Source organism: Vigna umbellata, chromosome 1, assembly GCF_029865625.1.
Source record: "Vigna umbellata cultivar VRB3 chromosome 1, Vumbellata_1.0, whole genome shotgun sequence".
Lineage (NCBI taxonomy): Eukaryota > Viridiplantae > Streptophyta > Magnoliopsida > Fabales > Fabaceae > Vigna > Vigna umbellata.
In genome coordinates, this window is record NC_142165.1 from 28,971,676 (window position 1) to 28,989,769 (window position 18,094).

The 18,094-nt window shown below is 34.4% G+C and overlaps 2 protein-coding genes across 2 annotated transcripts; both read right to left on the minus strand.

Moving 5' to 3' along the window:
* Positions 1 to 1,993: 1,993 nt before the first annotated feature.
* Positions 1,994 to 3,629, minus strand: LOC148205090 (uncharacterized). The gene is made up of 2 exons (XM_088102565.1): positions 3,522 to 3,629; positions 1,994 to 2,524 (listed from the first exon to the last, which is right to left on the minus strand). The coding sequence occupies exons 1-2, from the start codon at positions 3,627 to 3,629 to the stop codon at positions 1,994 to 1,996; spliced, it is 639 nt and encodes a 212-aa protein (XP_087958691.1).
* A 5,127-nt stretch (positions 3,630 to 8,756) lies between these two features.
* On the minus strand, positions 8,757 to 10,223 carry LOC124822610 (putative RING-H2 finger protein ATL12). The gene has a single exon (XM_047294632.2). It carries the CDS (start codon positions 10,049 to 10,051, stop codon positions 8,852 to 8,854), a length of 1,200 nt encoding a protein of 399 aa, XP_047150588.2. The 5' UTR covers positions 10,052 to 10,223; the 3' UTR covers positions 8,757 to 8,851.
* Between the last annotated feature and the right edge of the window lie 7,871 nt (positions 10,224 to 18,094).

An 18,094-nucleotide genomic window follows, 5' to 3' on the forward strand; every position in this document is an offset into this window, starting at 1 on the left:
AATTAAATTAGGTAAGATTTTATTTTATTTTTGTTATAAAACATGTCTTTTAATGTTAATAAATATTAAAACAAAAAATTAAATATAATAAAAAAATATAATTATTATGATTTTTTTTCTTCTCATTATCTTTTCAATTATTTAAGACACGTGTTTGTTTGTCTCTCATATATTCTCTTTTTGTTTCTAAAAACGAAAAAAAAAATTAAAAGCAAACTCATTATTGTTTTCATTTTTCTTCTATTTTGTTCCATTCTTGTCCTATTTGATGATAAAATATTATTTTTACAATATATTTTGTTTTTTATTTTATGAATCTTTTGTATAATAATATTTTATGAATATAGAAAAAAATTAATTGATATGTGTTTTTTCATAACTAATTTTCTAATTTTTTATTCAAATAATTTATTTTTTAAATATAGAACTTTTTTAAATAGGTCCATTGAATAAAATAATGGAATTAGAGATGCTTATTTACAACAAAATCTATATTAAATACATTTTCAAAATTATACCTATAAGGAGATTTCAATATTAAATCATGTATTTTTATTACATCAGTGATAATAATTAAATATGTAAATTTAAATATTTTATTTTAAGTTTTTCAAAATTGTTGGTCATCAAAATCCTTAATCCACATGGAATTATCGTTTGAAAAGTTCATAATGTCAAATATTTTTGTAATATTTACGGAATATTCCTTTAAAATGTGTAAAGTACAGATTGGACAATTATGTCTTTTAATTTTTTTTTCTCATTAGATTATGTATATTTGAAAATGTTTTCGCTTTTCTAATATGTAATAAATTACTTTGTTTTAGTTTAAACAAATTCCAAGTTCTTAAATATGCCTAAATTTTGTATTGAGCAACTTATAACATATATATATATTTTTAAATTAGCTATATTTTATAAATAAAATGATGGTTTATGTAAGAACTGAGAAATTTAGAGAAAGTGGGGAAGACGGTAGTATATAAATAAACTTTTCAAAATTTTGTGTCATTCTCTGCATGCACTTCTTTTCTCAAAATTTATGAGTTTTTCCTTTCTCCTCTTTCTCTCTACAAATTCTCTCTAGAAATTCTCACATTTTCTTCATCTGATCATCAATCAGGTCGTGCTTGAGCTTTCTTGGTGCCAAGAGCTTCTCTTTTCACCGATCAAGTTGTTGTTTTGGAGTTGGTAAGTTCAATTCCTTCGTCCTTTGAGGTTCCTGCATATTCTGTTACATGCAAGCACTGTTCAGCTTGCATGTGGTCATCAAGTACTCCTCTGAATCTGTTTTCTGTCTTGATCCTCTGGTTGGTTCCTTTTCACCGATCAAATATTTGTAGGCTGCCTTAGAAGTTAGTCACTTGCGGGTTAGGCAAGATAGTGGAAGTGTATAATTTGTATGGTTCATTCGAGGTAAGGGAAGCTAGATAATTTAACTTGTATGTTTATATGTTTGTAATGAATTGTATGATTGATTGAAATGCATGTTGAATTTCTTTTTTCGATTGAATGTGAGGACTGAACTCTGTGAACTAGACTTGGGGAGTATTATGCAGAAAAAGTGTTCGGCCAGTGTCAAATTGAGGAAGTGAGAGGGTGAAAATTAGAGTTTGAGGTTAGGAGTAATTTTTGGGCAATGAGATGAGATTGAACAAGTGCATTGTGACCAATTAGAATCAGGTTTGGAGGATTAGAAGAAAAATATTTGGTTTTGGGTAAATTTTAGTGTTCTTCGTAATTCTGCAGTTATGCTAGTCTTAGCGTTCGGTCTTATACTAGCAGTTATGCTAGCGCTCGGTCTTACACTAGCAGTTATGCTAGTGTTAGCGCTCGGTCTTACACTAGCAGTTATTTTAGTGTTAGCGCTCGGTATTATATTAGTATTTGGTTTAGTTTTGGTATTTCTCAATTTATATACTACCGTCATTCCCCACTTTCTCTGAATTTCTCAATTCTTACATTCTCCCTAACAACAAAAGAATTTTCGTCTTCAAAAATTGAACTTACTAGAGAATAGGTGAGGATACAATTCCCTCATGACATCTTCCAATTCCCGGGTAAAGTCACCTGTTCTCTTGTCCCATACCACTTTAACTAAACTGATGGATTTTCCTCTAAGTATCTTAGTTAGGCTCTCGGTAATGTTGATTGGCTGCATCTCGACCGAACGGTCTTCTCTAACTTGAACATCTTCTACTTCCAGCACATGAGAAGGATCCGACACATACTTTCTGAGTTGCGATACATGGAAAACCGAGTGAAGGTTGGCTAGTTGAGGAGGTAAGGCTATCTCGTAAACAACTGGTCCTATACGCCTTAAAATTTGATAAGGATCAATAAACTTAGGAGATAACTTCTTAGACCGAACGAATCTTCCAACACCCGTAGTAGGATTCAATCTGAGGAAGACGTGATCTCGAACAGCAAATTCTAAAGGTCTTCTTCTTCGATCGGCATAGGACTTCTGCCTACTTTGAGACGCTTTCAACCTTTCTTGAATTAATTTCACTTTTTTCGTAGTCTGCTGAATCACTTTAGGTCAATTAACACCACTTTTGCTTCCTGAAACCAACAAAGAGGAGTCCTACACCTTCTTCCATACAAAGCTTCGAACGGTGTCATTCCAAATCTTGTCTGAAAACTATTATTGTAGGTGAATTCTACCAAAGGAAAAACTTCATCCCAGACTCCCAAATGATCCAAGACACACGTCCTTAAAAGATCCTTAAGTGTTTGGATCGTCCTCTCTGACTGACCGTCCGTTTGAGGATGATAGGGCGAACTCATTTGTAACCGACTGTTCATCAGACTCTGTATAGACTTCCAAAATCGAGGATCCCGGTCAAATATAATACTGGACGACACTCCATGTAACCGAACCACTTCTTTAATGTAGAGTTGAGCTAACTTTTCCATTGACATCTTCAAGTTAATGGCAAGGAAATGAGCACTTTTAGTTAACCTGTCCACTATCACCCAGATAACATCATGACTTCTGACCGTTCGGGGTAAATGGGTAACAAAATCCATAAAATTGATATCCCATTTCCACTCAGGATTTTCCAATTACTGCAACAAACCTCCTGGTCTTTGATGCTCCACTTTAGCTCTTTGACAAGTTAAGCATGAAGACACAAACCGAGCCACATCACCCTTCATGTCGGACCACCAAAACGATTCTTTAAGGTCTTGATACATTTTAGTCATGCATGGATGCATGCTAAAACGACTTTGATGCCCTTTCTCAAGAATTGATCTCTTCAACTCTTCGTCATTGGGCACACAAACCCTTCCTTAAACCTTAAGAGACCGTCCGTCCCTATACTGAAATCTTTTCCCTTATCTGAACCGACCAACTCCCTAGTCTTCTGTATTTCCACATCACCCGACTACTTCTCTCTGACTCGGTCTAACAAGTCACTTGTCAACTTAAGACTGCAACACCTTATACTGTTCAGTTCCAACTCAAAATGTAGTCTTAAGTCTCTAAAGCTCTCAACCAAACTCATCTCTCAGACCATCATCACAGAAACATGAACAGTCTTTCTGCTCAATGCGTCAGCCACAACATTGGCCTTTCCCGGGTGGTATGACAGCTCAAACTCATAATCTTTCAAGAATTCCATCTACCTCCTTTCCCACATGTTCAGTTCCTTCTGCTCGAACAAATATTTCAGACTTTTATGATCACTGAACATTTGGAACTGTGCACCATTAATGCCTCCATATCTTCAATGCAAACACCACTGTTGCCAACTCCAAGTCATGAGTGGGGTAATTCTTCTCATGAACTTTAAGTTGCCTTGAAGCATATGCAACCACCTTCCCTTCTTGCATTAGTACATAGCCCAACCCTTGGTAAGAGGCCTCACAGAAAACTTCAAAAGATTTTCCTGTGTCAAGAATTACTAACACGGGAGCACTTGTCAACCTTTGCTTTAGCTCTTGAAAGCTAATTTCACACCGATCGGTCCATGCAAAAGGTTGATCTTTCCTACTCAATTGTGTCAACGTCACTACTATCTTAGAAAATCCTTCAATGAACCGCCTATAGTAGCCCGCCAATCCCACAAAACTCCTTATCTCAATGGCCGACTGAGGTCTCTTCCACTGAAGCACCGCCTGCTCCTTTGTAGGATCCATATAGATACCTCCTGTTGAGATTACATGTCTTAAAAACTACACTTCTTCCATCTAGAATTCACACTTATACAGTTTGGCATACAACTTCTTCTCCCTCAACACACCGAGTGCTGTCCTAAGGTGATCCTCATGCTCCTCATGAGTTTTAGAATAAATAAGTATGTCATCTATAAAGCCAACAATGAATTTATCTAAGAATGGTCTGAAGATACGGTTCATGTAATCCATGAATATAGCCGGAGCATTAGTAACACTGAACGACATTACTACATACTCATAATGGTCATACCGAGACCTAAAGGCTGTCTTCTGCACATCACCCTCCTTAACCAAAATCTGATGGTATCCTGACCTCAAGTCTATCTTGGAAAACACAGTAGCCTCATACAACTGATCCATCAAGTCATCATTCCTAGGCAATGGATACTTGTTCTTAATGGTTAACTTATTCAATTGTCTTTATTAATATAATATATATAAATAATTTTTGAGTTAAATATATTTTTATTCTCTAAACACAAAATTAGAATTCTTCTCTCAAACTTTGATACATTCTAATATCTAAATTTTATAAATGAATAAATGTAGTTTCCTTAACTTAACTACGTTAAACTTTTTTAACGTGTTAAACACATTTTAGACTAATATTTGAATTGTTTACACTGTTTAACATATTTCACTTCAAATGTCAATGTTGAATATTGTTTAATAAGCCTGAAAAATTAGAAGTGTTGGATTAGAAAAACTATATTTATTCATATTTTTTATAGCTTAACCCAACTGTATCAAAGTTTAGGACAATAATAAATTTCAAATTTCGCATCGAAGTTTAGAAACTAAAAACATATATAACCCAATTTTTTTAGGTAAAACTATATAAATAGGGAAAATAAATCAATTTAAAGATATTTATAATGGCATCAACACAAATAAAGCTACTTTTAAAATTGTACATATAATTCACCAAGAAAATAAAGAAATCCTAAGAGATTTATTCTATTTGATAATCATTTTTTATATTTGTTCTTATAATGTCCTTATAAAATGTTTCTTCAAGCTTCTTTGATCTAAGATGAATGTATCCTCTCTAACCAGAATGCTAAGGTGGGTGCTTATAAAGACACTCCAATGCTTAAGTTAATCATTCATCAGATATAGAAATTTAAAATATGATAAAAAATTGAATGAACAGTTTTATCTCATAAACAATCACCTTTTCTTATACTTATTTTATAGGTCTTTACTTGAGAGAATCTACATAAGGTAAGTTGCCTAAGACTATTTAGGGTATTCTAACTTGAATGTTAATTATTTGGTTACTTTAATAATGTTCCTTAATTAAGGTCGAGATGATGTTTATCTTAGGAGATGATGTCATCTGGATCTTATCCTGTACAATAGTGCCCTATACTCGAAATCATATTGAGAGTCTTGATTTGTAAGGAAAATTTTCATTTCTCTAACTTTCCTCTTGTCATATCCTAGTAGTCTCCTAGTCTTTAGGAACGTAGAGAGATTAAGACTTAAAGGAAAGCAATTGTCAAATATATGGACAAAAGTGTAGGAATTGGTATTGCGCAGTGGAATGTTTAAAAGCGTGTTCGGACACAAAACCAAGAGGGGAGGGATAAATTGGTTATATTAAAATTTTAGTTTTCCCTTTTAATTTTTTTTTTCGATGAAGGGATAGAGAAAATCACACAAATAATTTTTATATTAGTTCGAATCAAAAGATTCTACATCCAGTTGTTAATCACTTTAAAATAAGTAATCAACCTTTCACTAAAATTGGTTTAACAATACAATATAAGTAATGAACAAAGTGAAGTAGAAAACACCTCTCTTAATCGATAAGAGATGAAAGTAACACCTTCCTTCGACACATGATGGAATAAAGAACAACTTGAAACAACTTGTTAGAGAACCACTTCTGTAATGCCCTAAATTTTCAGGATGTCACAGGTTAATCAAAAACTAGTAAAAATTTAAACATAACTTTGCGTGAAAATGTATTTTCAAAAATCTCAACATTTAACATCATAATTTATTTCAAAACATAATAGTTCTAAAAAATTTGTCCAATAGAAATAACGAAGGAAATAAAACAACTTTAATTACTTTGTCTAAAATTCAAATGCAATAACTTTGAATAAAACCCCAAGTTTGTACCTCGTCATCTCCCAAATTTATCATGCCTCAACACCATCTACAACATCATCAGTTCATGTATAACGTATTATATGACCATCTCCAATAATTCCATTCATAAACACATAATACAAACACGTATGGAGTAAGCTACCGCTAAAAAAATCATAATAACATGACATAAACATACTGATTAAATCAACAATAATCAAACACCTCATATATTTTAGTAATAACAATAGGATCTCTAATCCTCTAACAGAACAATTCTATCAAAACGAATTACTCGATCATCGATCCTTGATCTCTAATCCTTGATGTCCTCACTAACATTGCACATACACCCTCGGTCTATCCACTCATTAGCACCTATGCTAACTACTTACTATAACTATTATAGTAACATCGCTATCACATCACATCATCTGAAGCATCTCAACCACTATGATCACCATCATATATACACCACCTTCATCACTATCCTAGTCATGAAAACACCATGAGCATCACTATATCATAAACACCACAGTGGAAAGAATCAGTCACACTCTTGTACCCTACTTCACTGACTATAGTCGTTCCTACAACCCCAATACTTTACTTGGAAAATAATATTAAATTGATTGACCACTAAGGAAAATATAACAAAGAGGGATAGTAATTTAGGAAATGATCTATGTGTTTGTGTGCGGAATGTGTGGAAACAACTAGTCACTTATTTTTTTAGTGTAAGATAGCTAGCACAATATGGAACATGTGTGATGTTTGGATAAGAGTTAGTAATGTACACCATAATCAAGCAAGGACACACTTCAAACAATTCTACCTAATGGAATTAAGTTTAGAAAGGAAACATGATTTCGATGGGGGTGTGGATAGCCATTATATGGTGTATATGGAATGAAAGAAATGACATTATATTTAGAAATGAGAGGGTTGATGTATTGGAAATATTATGTATGACGCATATAAGATTTTAGGCATAGAAAAGGAATAAAAATAAATAATCTATATTTTTATACTCCGATTAATACTTTGACCTGTGTAATGGATCAAAACACTGGTGTGAAGAGCAATATTATAGTGGTCACAAAGAGAAAAACATTACACATATATACATAAATAAGGACATTTGTATATGGTTTTCAAGTTGTTACTTTGTCTTCACTTTGCCTCCAATAACATGAACGTTACATGTAAGACAAAGTCATTTAATAGAAGACAAGCTAATAAAAAAGTAACCCATAACTCAGACTATTTAGCTCAGAGATTTATTTTGTTTTTGTATATGAAAATTAAATGTGAGAAAAAATGGATGAGGAGAGCATCCTAGGAAAGCAAAGTTGTTGGCTATTGACATAAAACAAAACAAAAAGAAGTATCTTCAACTCCTAATGTTGCAACAAACTTGAGCTAACTAACAATGGGTTGCTACAATGTACAACCAGATGATCATGGGATTTACTATGTCTAAAGCTACCAAACTCATTTCTTATGTTAGGCCAGATTGTAATATGTTAATACGAACAATCTGAAGCGTTGGTAGCAACATCTTGAAGTATGATCCTGCACATTAATGTTTCATGTATGTGACAATAATAGACTATATGGTATAAGATAGAGATATTTTGATGTCAAATGTAAATGTTTTAATCATGCTTATAGAGACGTAAAGTAAATAACAATGTAAATATCTTTTGTATAAGGGTTAGAGCACCTTAAGTTTCAAATATATATAGTATATATACTTTACTGATAAAAAAAGACTAACTGCTATTTAGCATAATCTTTTCTTGTTAGCATTGACTTTTGGCCAATACTAAATACCTATTTTATTATAATGTGTTTAACTTGTGATTGGAAACCATTCCTCAGTACCATTAAGTTCATGGATCTATTTAATTATGTTCTAAAAGAATATAACTAAACTAGTATATTGCTTGAAAAGCTTTGTTTCATAATTTATTGAGATAAAATTAAAAAAAAAAAGTTATCATATATTCAATGTATCATCTTAAGTTATTAACTTATACCCACATAATATATAATAAGTATCTATTCAACCAGAGCTTAGTTTATTTGTTGGTTTCATAACATTTTTGTTTACAATTTCTATAGAAATTATTAATATGGTTTCTCAATTTTTTTAAATATAGTTCTTATATTTGTTAAAACGAGTCAACATGGTTTATTTTGTTAAATTAATGCCTACACCGTTTAGAGAGTGACAATGTCTTATTGTAAATGGCACATAGCATTGTGTAAGTCCAATTACCTTACTATCACATTAATTAGATAAATCCAATTACATTGATCATACGAAGTCATCACTTATATGGTCACTTTCTAAACAATAAACAATGTCAATATCAATTTAATAGAATGAATCACTCTAATTTTCTTTAAGAAAACTACAATGAAATTTTTTTGAGAGAACATAAATTAAACAAGTCCCACAAAAATTAGAACAAAAGACTATTAAACCTTTTATATATCTTCGATTAAAAGCACAAAAAGTAAAGTTTACACTTGTTGCTGGATACAAAGTTGTACCAAATCAAACATCCGAAGCTAAATGTTTTATCTCTAAATCTGTTGAATTTCTTTCTTGTCCTGCAAACCATTGCACTGTTCGTTGAGCAATTGTCAACCAAATCCTTCTCATCCTCTCCTCCCTCTCGTTATTCCCACTTGATGCCTCACCTGGTTCCATTATATTCTGCTTGCATGTTTCTATCAACCTTGGAATATGAGCAATATCAGACATAGATCTCTTCTGAGCTATATTCAATAACGTAAATGAACTTTCATCCTCGTTGAAAATAGAGGAAAGGCTCGGATTTCCACAAAAAGTTTCATTAGAGGGAGAGAATCTTCCAATTGAAACATGATGAATCATCTCACTCTTCAATGATAATATGTCCGAAGAGTTAAGATCACTCCACCTGCTTCTTCTAACAACATCAGAGACAACAATTTTGTGATAGAACTTGTGCACGTGTGTCCCATTTGTTCCACATACCTCTTGGTCAACGAGAAGGTTTTTCTTGTTGCTCCAACCCAAATTCCAAAACATGCTTCCGATGTTAAACCTTGATGATGATGATGAGCCTTGATGGGAAGAAGGTTCCCTGTGTACAAAGATTTCAAGGTTAGTGTCATCGGTTAAATTTGAAGGAACTCTTAGGGACCTTGAACTGATTGAGTAGGTGAAGTTCTTGATGTCTAAGGGGTCAATATTATTCCTGCAAAGAGGGCATGTAGAGTGACTTTCTAACCACTTGTCAATGCAATTCATGTGGAAAGCATGTTTGCACTTTGGCAAGAGCCTAAGAATCTCAGTGTCCTCAAACTGTGACAAGCAAACTGTGCACTCTAGGCCTTGTTTGGACCCCTTAAGGGAAGAGAACATGAAAAATGGGAGTGCTTCAATCACTTTCCTGTCTATCCCTGAATGTCTTGATCTTGATTGTGTTTGTGCTTGAAAATTTGGTGAATCAGGGCTCCTTCTGTTGGTAAGTTCAAGAGGGATGCTTCTGCGGAACCTTATGTAGACAAGTAAGAGAAATGATATAGTGAACAATATTGAGAGGGCCAATACTACAACCATCTTGCTTGGATGAACAGGTTGAGGAAGATCTTGCATGCTATCTGTGTCATTGTTTTGTGCTTGAACATTAGAAATGAAAAAAAGAACCGTCATGATGAACACCAGTAAATGGTTCTTGAAAGCCATGTTCATGAAAATTTTGATCATGCCACTGGTGATTCTCTGGTTATGTTACTTTTCCCTGATATAAAAATATCTGGGTGGAAATGCATAGCAAATCATATTTAGAGCTATATCTATCTGTATCTGATGAATGCAGACAATGAGAAAGTTTTCAATCTCGGCTTTTAATTGTTTCAGTCCCCAACTAGGAAGGTTCATCTGTTTGTTGGTTTATGCAATGAAGGCATCAAAAATTAATTAAGAATATCTTGAGATCAGTGACGACAAAAGGGTACATCATCCTGCAACTGTGACTGATGGAAAATATAGAAATTTATGTATAAGATTCAAGTTAAAAATGTGACGGATCGCAATATGATATTTTCTTTTTTCATACTTATTATTATTTGTTTTTCTATATCTCTTGTTCTTTTCTTTTTCATGCATAAATTATCACAGTTTCCTTTGTCTTCTATTTTTTAAAAATGTATTTTCTGTCTCTCTTTTTTTACACCAAAAAAAAAATAGTGATAAGTATTCAACTAAATACGTATCGTTAGGTAGATTTCTTTATCACAACAACTAAGGCATCGTTTACTTTTCTATTTGAAAGATCTATTTGCATGAGATTCAACTTTTTTTCAATAATCTACTCTATAGGTCAAGTTGTAAGGTTTGACGCTACTTAAAATACCTTTGTGCCATGTCAAGCCAAGTTTTTGGAGGGGTAGTTCTGGAAGTGTGGGGATGCCTCCATAAACAACAAAGGAAGTGTAGAAACCCTTTTTTGATACAATATTATAGGTTTAACAACTTTTATTTTGGGTTTAATAATTTATTGTGGTGTCCGTGAGATGCGCCTTCGGAAGAGAAAAAGTAAACGACGAAAACTTTTATTACGAAAATTTTCTATTTTAATTGATCAAAATCTTCTAATGAAATTTTACAAAATTGCAACGTATATGCTGATTGTCACTTGACTTAGTTAAGGAAACGCAAATAAGTTAAGAAAAGGACTACAAGGTCATACATTCTTACCTCAAAATTGCTATAGCAACATATCATAGATTTATGGATAGAGTGTTCAAACACCTTATATAAGAGAAAATATTGAGGTGTATGTAGATGATATAGCGGTGAAGTGCCTTATCCTTAACTAACATTTCCAATAAGGATGAAATACATGGAGTAGATGGAGGTAAGTTTATGTGATTCATGTTGATGCAAGAGGGATCGAGACAATCTCATAAATGTCAGGCTGTGATTGATATGACACTAGTACACTAAAGGAAAACGACAACGGTTATTTTCGCTTATATACAACGGTTCCGCAACCGAGGCATATACAGGCGAGACAAAAAGGGGTAGGCTTTTTGCCTCGGTTCTGAACCGAAGCAAAAAGGTGTGTGATTTTGCCTCGGTTCAAATCCAACCGAGGCAATAGAGGTTTTTTTTTTTTCGTTTTCACCATTCGCCATATGAGTTGTTAGCCCTTGCCCACAATCCATCAATGCCTACCACTCCATCTCACACCACCATCATCAAAGATTCCACTACGAAGAACAAAGAACGAGAACGACGCGCTCCCACCACCACCTGTAGAGAATCAAACTCCACCACTCCTACAGAGCATCAATTAAACATAAAACAACCCAAACAAAATCAGAAAAAGGAGACGGAAGGAAGTTTCCTCCTTCGTTGCGAATCAGAACAAAGAGAAGAAGAACGAGAATGACTGCCCTTGCGCCCCCGCCGCGTCTTCGCCGCGCCTCAATCATGCCATTAAAGATCCCTTCGTCGCGTCTCCATCAGAACAGAGAAGAAAAAGGAAGCGTCCCCCTTGCAAACGAAAGAAAATGGGAGAAAACAGAGGAGCGACGCAACTTCTATATATCTCTGTTTGCGAAATTTAACCCTAAACACATGTTATTACCTCGGTTATTTTTTTAACCGAGGCAATAAGGGTCTACGGCCTCGGTTCTATAAAGAACCGATGCCTAAATGCTCTCAAAAAAATAAAAAATAATTACAAAAATGTCACCACGCCAGTTTTAGGCATCGATTCCTTTTGAACCGAGGCATATACCTTTGCGCGATAATTACAAAAATGCCACCGCACCAGTTTTAGGCATCGGTTCTTCTTGAACCGAGGCATATACCTTTGCGCGATAATTACAAAAATGTCACTGCACTAGTTTTAGGCATCGGTTCTTTTTGAACCAAGGCATATACTTTGCACGATAATTACAAAAATGCCACCGCACCAGTTTTAGGCATTGGTTCTTTTTGAACCGAAGCATATTCATTTGTGATAACTACAAAAATGCCATCGCGCCATTTTTTGCTTCGGTTACAACTTAACCGATGTCAATTGCGCGAGTTAAAATCTTGTTTTTTTACTAGTGTGAGGAGCCACAAGAATGTTAAAGAGATCCAATAGCTAATACGAAGGTTGATGACTATCACGTTTCCTCCCATAGTTACTTGACAAAATCAGGACAATGATAAAATAACTGACGAAGTATACCAAGTTTTTGTTTAGGATTGCCAGTTCTAGGACTATTTCAAGCAAGTCGAGCAAATCTTGACATCCTTGCCCATCCTTTGGAATCTATATTACTAGGCCACTTTAAGTCTATAAAACGGCTACCATAGATGCCATCAGTGCAACTCTTGTTCATGAGACTTATAATGAGAAAAAACTCATATACTTCATAAGTAGGACTCTTCAAGATGTCAAAACAATATACCAAATGGTGGAGAAAGTGTGGTTATTCCTTGTCACCACAATAAGAGGCTGACACCCTATTTCCAAAGCCATATTGTAGCCATCAAAACCGACTACTCGATATAGAAGATCATGCAAAAATCAAACCTATAAGGAAGGATGTTGTCATGGTCTGTGGAATTGTAAGAATTTAACATTCACTAGTAAAAAAAATTGTTTTTTAACGCGCCCTATACACTTCGGTTTTACAAAAATCGAAGCATATAAAAAAGCGGTGATATTTCTGTAAAAATAGCGAAGTTATATGCCTCGGTTCTTTGGCAACTGATGCAGAAAGGCTCTATTGCCTCGGTTATAAGAGCAACTGAAGCATAATAACTTGTTGAATCCACTGCAAGCCAGACTTTTCATCTGACGCCTTTTCTGGAAGGGACCTACTGCCTCAGTTTAGAGGGGAACGAAAGCATAAAACACTGTCAAATCCCTTTGCAACCACTAACGTACCCTAACATAATTCAGGGGAGGACCTATTGCCTCGGTTACTCACAAAATTGAGGAAGTATGTCCTGTCCAAGGCCTGACAGTTTTGCTAACTCGAACGTTCTAATTTGTTTTGTCAAACCCTATTGATTCGGTTCCTTTAGACCCGCTGTCAAAAGCCCATTATGCTTCGGTTATAGCGCCAACCAAGGCATATAAGTTGAAAATAATTTCAAATTTACCATTTGCTTTTTTATTTTGATTTTTCTCTAAACGTTTTAGGCATCGATTGTACTAATAATCGAGGCAATAAGGGGTATATTGCCTCAATTGTTGGGTGAACCGAGGTAGTATGACTTACTTATGACCAGAATCTCAAAAAATTTTAACCTACGTTGTTCATTGTCTTCCGCCCAGATTCGTTTCCTACTGCTTCCTCTGCTATTTGTTGCGATCTTCTTTTTCTTCGTCGTGCAAGAATCACTCTTCTACTTTCTCGCAGCCCATTGGTGCTTCGTCTTCCTCCATTGGCGCAACGTCTTCCTTCATTGGCACGACGTCTTCCTCGCGGCCATTGCCACCACCTTGCGGGCCATTGCCGGCAGCCATCTCGTGAGCCATTGCCACCACTTTTGTTTCTCCCCATTGCCCACCATTCGTTTTTGCCACCACCGTTCATCGTCGTTGTTGCCCGTTTGTGCCATTACGCTCCCAGGTTCCTATTCATCGTCATCAATGAAGAAGATGCATGCTTATATGTCTGCTTTATTTAGTTCTGTAATGGTATATTTTAATGGTAGATTTATGTTAGTTATTTGGTCTCCAGTATAATATATTTAAAATGCTTATCTAGAAATTGAATTTGGTTTTTAACAAAATAAATTGGCATGTTAGTTATGTAGAAGATGAACTGCTTTCAGAATTTTATCATATTTAACATTTAGCATATTAGGTCTGGTTATAGGATAACTGAGACTTATTGGTATCTTGGTAAATGATAATTTTTTGCTTGATTTTTCTGGATGCACAGATGTAGTATTGTGCAACTTTAGAATTGTGTTATTGTTAAAGTAAATTTCGCAATGTGCAACTTTGCATATATGCAACTTTATGTATTAAATGTAAATTTTGCCTATAATAATAGTGGAGGATAATTATCTAATTATGTGATTACTATCTAATTAATGTGTTATTTGTTTTTGTTCAGATAATTACTAGCTTTTCTTCCTTTATATGTCTTTTTTAAGGCCTTGTATTTGGGCCAAGGTTTTATTTTGGGTTGTTTTTTAGTCAACATGAACCTCATGAGTTGTTTTTTGAGTTCAATATAAGCTTGTTGGGTGGGAGCAACAAATTAAAGGTGTTTTGGGCTTGCTTGGGGCTTAAAATAACTTTTAGAATTTGGAGAAGGCTGACATGCATTTTATCTAGTCACATTCAAAGGAGAAGGCTCCTAAAGTATAAAGGCAAGATCAACTTCACATTCCAATAGGAGAAATTTGGCGTTTCGAAACCCAGTATAAGAAAAGCTTAACATTGAGACCATTGATGATGGAAACCCATCTAGGGAGCTTGATGGAGATCCATCCAGTGAGCTACAACTTGACCCATTGCTAAAAGATTGGAAGAAGAAGGGTTTCAAAGAACTATACTTTTATGGAGGTTAATTTACTAACTTTTCGACCTTTCTCTTCTGCTTTGTTAATATGTACATATGTCTTTTTTAAGGCCTTGTATTTGGGCTATGCTTTTCTTTTGGGTTGTTTTTGAGTCAAGGAAGAAGAAGGCTCCCAAACATTGTACCTAGTCAAGGAAGATTCAATAAGCTTTTAAAGTTCAATATATTTATCTTTGGTTCATGTATTTGTGTTCCTTCTTTGTTAATTTTTTGAGTCACTCCTTCTCCTATAAAAGGAGTGCTCAACCATTGTAAAAAGAGAACTTGGAATATATGTTAGAGAATTACCAAAATTGCATCTTCTCTTCTTCTAAATTCACTTAGGATAGTCTTCTATCAAGAATTCTCTTTACCCTTACTTGTTGGTTGTCCTAACCTCATTCAAGAAGCATATAAAGAAAACTCTACACATACCAATTCCTTCATCAATTCATTGCTTCTGCTCATCTTTCTTTATTTCCATGGATACTTCATATAGTTGCTTGAAGAGCTTTCCATCAATTGTAATGGTAAAGCTTGGCGGGACATTCTTGAGCCGCCAATTTGTGTCAGGAAAATAATAGCCAAGGACAACCCAATGAACTCAAAGAGATAACCAATATATCAAATTTAATGAAATAGTCATGTAAGAAAAGTAGTGGTTAAGCAGATAACAATCCAACAATACAATACCCCGGTTCAAGAAAGAACATTCCAGAAAATAAAGAAAGCTTAAGGACACTCAAGACTTTAAGTAGAAGGAAAGATTGTAGCCAAGTAGGGCGAACTATATCGCATTACAAACCCTTTTTGAAACAGAGCCTACAAAGCCAAAAGAACTTAATGAAAAACTAATCAACGAGGTCACCTTATAAGACAAATCTCAAAAGGAACTAAGTACGAGGACAAACGTTTACTGATAGAATTCCTAAGACAACACAAAGGCAAACATTTGTTAAAAAGCTGCCTAAGACTAAACCCACTAGAATAACCTAGTAAAAGCTCGATAATGCTTGCCAACTCAAAGCAAAATACCAAGGGCAATGACAAAGCAATCACTATTTTGTTTTGGATCTTTTATAAACCCTTATCTGTTTTGTTATTTTTTCATGCTAATAATAATTCCATCTAGAGATGAGCTATGATCACACATTGCAAAACATTGCAAAATGTAACCACAAAGAAGAAAGCCAAAGCAAAGAAAGTTGAAGGACAAAAATACTTGTAAGAGCAAAGAAGGCACCAACCGCAAGGGAGGTTTCCTTCCTTAGGCTTCTCTTTTGAACGCACAAGGAGAAATATCCACTCCTAGAACTATCAAAATGGGTAACCCGGCCCGACCCACCGCGGGTTGGTGGGTTAAACGGGTTGACTCACTTAATTACAAGGTTTTTTTAAAAAAGAGTACAATTTGATTTTAATTCAAATGTAAAAAAATTTCACTCTAAAATGATATTAAACTCCGAAGACAATTCAAAATAAATAAAAAAATATCATACAATGCAAGTGTAATCCAAAAACAAGCACAAAAGGCGAGCAAATAATTTCTAATATAGATAATTTTTGTATCATTTATCCATTTATAAGATTAGACTCTTGAATGGATAAATTCATAATATTTTTCTCTCTTGAAGCATCTTCTTCTTTATCCCCATCTATAATACAATAAAAAAAATGTTAACTAATAATATTGAAACACAAAATAATAAATAATTAAATTAAATTAGGTGGTTGATGAGCCAATGAAAACTAACCCATATAAAAAAATTACATTTTTTTCAAAGCCTACCTAAGTTGGTAGCACAAGTTAAAGTTTGCTCGGCAACACATGAGCCTACCTAAGATAGTAGCACCAATTAATGCTTGCTTGAGATGACATCACATACTGTTACCAATAAGGAGTGTTGGTAAATCTTGAAGAAAATTGTTTTGATGATGCATGATGCTGCAAGAAGTTTTAGTTGAAGAAGATATTAGAATTATTTAAAAGCAATTTGTAGAAATTAAATATAGTAGGAAAGTCTTGTAAACTTTGTAAAACTTGCATTTTTAACTGCCATAATCGATTATGGAATGGCAATAATCGATTATCACAAGTCATCCAGGAATAATCGATTATCACCTCATATAATCGATTATCACATTTTTGAAAACCTGTAACGGACTTGAATAATCGATTATCACTTACAATAATCGATTATTCGTGGCAGTTGAGACTTAACCTTAGATATTCAGAACAACTAGCTATATATTGGGTTTCTATGAATATCACTTAAGTTGTTGAACAGAAGCTCTTGCAGAATACTGTTTGTCAGAGGAAGTTCTCAGAAGCTATAGTTCAAGTTCCCTTGCTTGGTCTCGTGAACAGGAGAGGCTCGCGTGTCGTGTGTCGATAGTCGGAGCAAGCTCTCTTCGAGTTAGCAAGGTGCTCTGCCTGGTCTCGTGAATAGGAGAAGCTCGCGTTTCGTTTATTGATAGTCGGAGCGGTTCTCTTCGAGTTGGCAGAGTGTTCTTCTTCCGGTTCGTTTGTCGAAGGAAGGTTTATTTATCTGCTTTATTCACTATTTGTTGTAATCTGTGAAACATCTTTTTAGTGGAATTGTTAATCACTTTTTATAGTGATTAACGACTGGATGTAGATTCTGTTGAATTGAACCAGTATAAAAATTACTCGTGTGATTTTCTATTCCCTACACTCTTTATCTTTTACGCATATCAACTATTCGATAAATTTTCTGAAAGAAAATTGATTTTCTAAAAACGGACCAATTTATTTTAAAAAGGGTGACTGAACACGCTTTCTGTTACTCTAGTTTTATTCCGCTGCATTACACTCTGTCTGGTACCAACCAACACATACAAATCCTACCTAAGTCGATAACACAAGTTGAAGTTTGTCTCGATAACTCATGAGCCTACCTAAGACTATACCACAAGTTAAAGTTTGCCTCATCAGTAGATGAGCATCCCTAAGTCGATAGCAGAAGTTAAAGCTTGCTTCAACAACAAATAAAAAGCTTGTTGAAGATGGCAACACATGCAAAACAACACAAAAACTACCAAAGACGACAATTCAAAATGTTTGAAATGGCACCTATGTCAATAAGCCGACCACAACTCGACGAAAGGGTTAGTTAAAGTCACAATGAGATATTCCAACTGCACATAAAAACCGACTTCAACTCGATCAGTGGGTCAATTGTTGCTGGGATAAAGTTATTTT